Source organism: Hippocampus comes, unplaced genomic scaffold, assembly GCF_001891065.2.
Source record: "Hippocampus comes isolate QL1 unplaced genomic scaffold, H_comes_QL1_v1.1 scaffold118, whole genome shotgun sequence".
Lineage (NCBI taxonomy): Eukaryota > Metazoa > Chordata > Actinopteri > Syngnathiformes > Syngnathidae > Hippocampus > Hippocampus comes.
In genome coordinates, this window is record NW_017805461.1 from 168,484 (window position 1) to 174,444 (window position 5,961).

General features: G+C 41.0%; 1 protein-coding gene across 5 annotated transcripts in view; it reads right to left on the bottom strand.

Annotated features, from left to right (window-relative positions):
* Window positions 1-5,643, bottom strand: part of septin6 (septin 6) — a 17,458-nt gene extending 11,815 nt beyond the window's left edge. For all 5 annotated transcript variants that reach the window (XM_019874723.1, XM_019874721.1, XM_019874725.1 and 2 more), the window contains exons 1-2: window positions 5,518-5,643; window positions 2,608-2,722 (exon numbers count right to left, since the gene is read on the bottom strand). In XM_019874723.1, the coding sequence (XP_019730282.1) occupies window positions 2,608-2,722; window positions 5,518-5,547 (145 nt within the window). In that variant the 5' untranslated portion in view covers window positions 5,548-5,643. The remainder of the gene's footprint in view (window positions 1-2,607; window positions 2,723-5,517) is intronic.
* Window positions 5,644-5,961: the final 318 nt, after the last annotated feature.

Genomic DNA, 5,961 nt, shown 5'->3' on the forward strand with positions numbered 1-5,961 from the left:
CTTTCTTGTTCTTTTTTGTTTTTTTTTTTTTTTTTTTGTTTTTATTTAATTTTGCTGCCACGAAAAGCATTTTGCGATTCATACAAAAAAAAAATCCAAAATATCAAAATAATTAACTACTTCATATAGGGCAGCACGGTGGTCGACTGGTTAGCACCTCCACCTCAGAGTGCAGAGGTGCGGGGTTCGATTCCTCCTCCAGCTTTGTTGTGCAGAGTTTGCATGTTCTCTCCGTACGTGCGTGAGTTTTCTCCGGGTACTCCAGTTTCCTTTCCATTCAACTCCAGGCACATTTCAGGGAGGTGAGAGGCACCCAAGTGTCACGTCAAACCATACTCCGGTTTCCTCCCACATTCCAAAAACATGCATGGCAGGGTAATGGAAGACTCTATATTGTCCTTCAGCGTGAGTGTGAGCACAAATGGTTGTTCGTCTATATGTGCCCTGTGATTTGCTGGCAACCAGTTCAGGGTGTATCCCGCCTCCTGCCCGATGACTGGTGGGATCGGCTCTAGCATGCGGATAAGCGAATGTGAAAATGTATGGAAGCATGGATGTACTTCATTTGCAGTGAACAAAAGCCAAAGCAAAGATGCCAGAAGAGACAAAGAAATGAATAGAATTTCTTTGTACTGCAGTGATTAAGAGAGAATTAAACAAAAACAGATGTTGAGAGGAAGCACTCACTGATGAGTTCAGGAACTGTGCAGAATCGACACAAAACAGCCACTGTTGTTTGACTCGCCACTGACAGTCATCCATTGTTGACTAAAAGCAGCGGGACATTTAACAGAGTTTGACCATATGAGAAGCTCGAATTTTTGCTCAAAATATTTGTGCAGCACTGCACCTACACTCATGTCCACACTAAAAATAATTCTACAATCCACACAAGAGCTGGCGATATGGACAAATTTCATATCTCAATATCCAGGTATCTTGATAACAATGCGCTAAAAAATATTACTATGGGTTCAATGAAAACTATTTATTTTAAAATAAAAAGCTAAATATCAATCAAAAAGGATGTGGAAAGAAACACCACAACAAAAAATGACAATGTCTCAATAACTCGTCATGTGCCCTTGAGCATCAATTCCAGCTTGACGACGACATCTCGTGCCGTTCACAAGTCAACTTATTGTCTGCTGAGGCATAGCATCCCACTCTTCTTGAAAGGCAGCCTTCAGGTCATTGAGGTTTTGGGGTTCAGCGTTTCGAACTTCTACACAGCCACTCAGCTGACCCAGGAGGTTTTCAATAGAATTCAGGTCTGGAGATAATGCCAGCCGTACCATTTGAGGTACACCAGTTTCCAACATTCGCTCCGTGATGATGCGACCTCGATAAGCTGAAGTATTGTTGTCCTTGAAGATGAAATTAGGGCCGTGTTGTTCATGTAGGGGGATAAACACTGGATTAATAATGTTATTCAGGCAGTATGGGTATGTCAAAAAGTGTAGGGCAGTTCTGTACTGACTGGACACACCTGCCCACACTGTAACACCGCCACCACCAAAAGCTCATCTGGTAACAACAGTGGCTGATGCATAGCACTCTCCTTGACGTCTCCAACATCATTGGTGGCCATCATTTCTACTCAACGTGAATCAACTTTCATCAGACAACACCACTGGGGCCCACTGGTCCCACGTCCAGCGTAAATTCACCCTGGCCCATGCAAGATGATGATGCCTGTGCCTGGTGCTCTGGTCAGTTACCCTTGTCGGTCATCCAACACGCAGAAGCAGTTTCGTAAACTATTTCAAATGGTTTGACATGACACTTGAGTACCTCCCTTAAACCTGCCTGGAGTGAGTGGCATTCATCATCCGGTTTCTCAGGGCATTATTCACAATGTAACAGTCATCAGAATGGGAAGTGGCCAAAGAACTTCGACTTCTACATCTTTCTGTGACTCTTCCAGTCTCTTGAGATCTCTGTTACACCTGTTATGAATTTTGCCGTTAAGCTCCCCGTTCGAGAACAGCAACTTGTGCAAAAAGTATTAAAACATTTAACAGTTGGACATGTGCATTCAAAAATTTAGAGAAGGTCACATTAAGTTCACCTGTGAAGGGTTGAATGCATTTTAGGCTCGTCCTTAAATTTCACCTGAAAGCCAAATATCCCTTACTTTTGGTGAGTAGTGTTCATGTACCTTATATACTCTATTTCCATGGCTTGATGGCACATGGCTGTGTCTTCCTCACTTATGACCTGGAAATGGATTTTTCGCGTGTGGCTGTGGATTTGTGTGTGTGTGTGTGTGTGTGTGTGTGTGTGTGTGTGTGTGTGTGTGTGTGTGTGTGTGTGTGTGTGTGCGTGCGTGCGTGCGTCCTCCCTCCCTCCATCAGAAGGAGGCCATTGGCTGGCTTGAGCTGCTGATCAACTGCAAACTGGAAAGGAGGCCTGAGCTGAACATGGAGCGCACGTGTGTAAAGTCCATAATGACAGATATTGTCCTCATTTACGATATTAATATCATGAATGCTCAGAGCTAGATATCGATACGATAACGAAATTTAAGCCGGCCTTAGTCCATACTGTTCAAATACCAGCCATTATGCCGATTTTTCGATCTGTTGTCACATACGACATACTCACCAACGCAGAGGATGTTGAAGCAAAATCCATGATTGACAGATTTGTTGACCAGCTGGTCAGGCATGCTGTCAAAGCCAACATGGCCAGCAAGAGGTACAGCGCGGGCACCTTCTCCCTAAAAACAACAAATGACAAAAAAAATGTTCGGCAAACACCATCCTACAAAAGATTAACATTCTTTCTATCACACTTGATTAATAATTGTTCGTGTCTGTTATATATTTACACTGCAGACTTCCTGTTTCCTGAATTCTCGAGGTTCTACCCGCATCAGGAAACCACAGAGCAAATGTGTATTTTATTGGACATTTCACAAGGTTCACACTTTAGATAATATGTACTCATAGACCACTATTTTAGAGACACGTGCGAAAAATCTAATGAGAGCCAAGAGTAAACGTCGGCCTTTTCAAATATAATAATGTGCTTAGTTGACAGTGTTCAATGGTGTCAGCTGTACTATACAGGGGTTACAGATCTTATCGAGGTTTCTAACATTTTGGTTTCTTTACCCTGTTATGTGGGTGGGTTAAACCTCACAAAAAAAAAAAACGAGTACAATGTAGTCCATTTCTACTCAAAAACATAATATCCATTGTGTTAGGATGGCCTGTTTTCTGCGATTAAATAGTGGTTAAATATGGTTTTAATATGCTACATTACAGGTGAGTGCATAATTAGGAAATGAGGAAAGCAATTGAGTAAGGTGGAGGTTACATTCATTTAAAACTTCCTGCTGTTGATGCTTGTGAAGTTACATGTCGTTTGTGTAATGTGTAATTTATGTGTAATGTATGCAATGAACATGGAAATATCCCATATTTAGTCATTAAAAGCAGAATTGGGCACCTGCACTGCAAATACATCCTTTGATTGTCCAAGTGTGGCAAACACTGGCCAATGAGTGTGATTATTAATGTGACACCAATGCTGATAAACAACCCAGCGAGCATTGTACTGTATTACATTGCATGCAGGGTCTCTCTGAAACAAGTGCAAAAATTCCAATTGAAGCATGTGTGGGTGTGTGTGGATGTGGACTGTAGCGGTGGTTAGAGTGCCTGCTCGGCTATGTGGTCACAGCTTTGACAGCAAAAACATTCCATGGGGAGGAGAACAATTGGTGAAAACGTTCATTATTTAGAGGGCTGAAATTGGATTTAAATAGTGACTGGATGGTGTTGTAAATCCTATGGGCATATGTGGGCAAACATTAATTTATAGCAATCATTACAACCAGTGTGCCTTGGCACATTAGTGTGCCATGAGAGATCATCAGGTGTGCCGCAGGAAATTATCTGTCAATTATTTGGAGAGAAAACAAATATATATATATATATTTGGGGGCGGTTTCTAGGTGGAGTGCATCTCCCCACCAAATTCACAATCAATATGAGGAGTGCAAAGTGATTCAAGGATGGTTTGACATGAAAGTGAAAAGATTCTATTGGGATCGACTAAAGTAGATTACGATTCAATTCAATATGGTACAGCTCCGTTGGAGAAGAGTGTGATGCAATTACTTTTTTGTTGTCAATTTACATACATTTAAATGAAACTGTCAGTTCTGTATATGTGCCATTTCCTTCGACAATATATCTGTCCAATCAAAGATGATTCAATATGTAAAGGGGTATATTTTCAAGTGGAACGATTTGGTTCGATTCGATGCACTTGCATTTGCATAAATCAAAAAACGATCTTCCGATACAAGTTGTTTTTTGTTCCGCCCCTATTATTTTCAATTAAAAAATACAGATATGTATTTATCTATGTCAACCACGCATCGTAACAGGCAGAATAATCAACTGCTCTTCCACTAGAAAACAGAAGGTACACAATTAACCTGTATAGCCATAGCCACTTTTTGTTCATCGTTTTGCAGAGTGGTATGCCGAGATATGTTTTTCACTGTAAAATGTGTGGCTGGGTGCACTAAAGGTTGGGAAACACTGATTTATAGTATATTAGTTGGAAGCAGGGACAGACGAGCCATTCGGCAAACAATGACAATTGTATGGGTACATGAGATTCGAGGGGCCCCAAAACATCTCATAAAAATCTGGATCAGCATCACGTGATAAATGTGGCCCACTTGGATTCCATTGCAGCCTGATAGAGGTGTCTTTCCATCTATCGACCCGAAACGACAACATACACCTCTGGTTGTAAGTGCAACATTCCAAAAACCCTTCCTGCCTTTCAAGACACTCACAGCCAAATTCCACACACCAGACAGCCGCAGAATGCGATGTCAAAACGAGAGAAACGTGCTATTCTGGGCACATTGTCTGCTTTTTTTTTTGGTGGGGGGTGTAAAGCAGCCACAGTAAAATATATGCAGTAACCTTAGACACATAACTTTTTTTGTGCAAATTGCGGGGTTAAATACCAAGTAATATTTAGCTTTTTTCCGTTTAAACAGGCATGACAACGCCCGATTGAAAGGTGAATTGACTTGCATGAGATAACATAACGGAAATGAGCATCGCTTAAACCAGGGCGTTGAAAATGAATGGCCTCTATAGAACAGCACGTCTTTTCTTTTATTCTTTTTTATTATTATCATTTACGTAGACTTTAATTGGTTAAAATGGACATTTTACACGGCACTTGTGCGTTTTGGCCAACAATAGTGTCAAACCAACACGCGCGCACCATATATAATTTTGGAAAACTAACATTCATTGGTACTGATAGCGAAGCCTTATTGAGTTTCGCATTGACGATTCTAGATTAGCATAATCTCAACACGACATTTTGCTCGTAAAATGACGATAACCACATTGGGGGGAGGCGGCTCACAAGCACACAATTCAAAATTACAATATTTCCAATGATGCATGATTTTTTGAAAGATCTGAGCGAAACAGTACTATCAATGTGGGTTAATTGAAACGGGATACTCACCGCTTGCCTCGCTATCTCCGTAGACGCCATTAATGATAGCCGTTAGCCGAGCAAGATCTCCGAGTTGAGCGGGGGAAGCTGAAGAGCTGAGGTTACACCGAAAGCTCGCCCTCTCCTTCGGCATATACCACTGCTGAAACACATTTAAAACGTGTTATTTTACTTCCTACATACGATAGCGCCCTAAATTCTGTTTCAGTTGTCGAATATTTGTAGGATTATGTTACGAGAGATCCATTATAGGTTATTAAATCATCATTAGCAATTATCTTGACCAAAAACTTCTCAATTCTCCCCTACGAGCAGCCTTAATGGATTCGTCCACACCGACTAGTAGTGAACCTGAGTGAATGAACATCACGAGTATACAGTATAGATCAATCCATAAAGGAAAAAAACTATTTTTTTCTGGGTGTGTGTATATATATATATATATATATATAT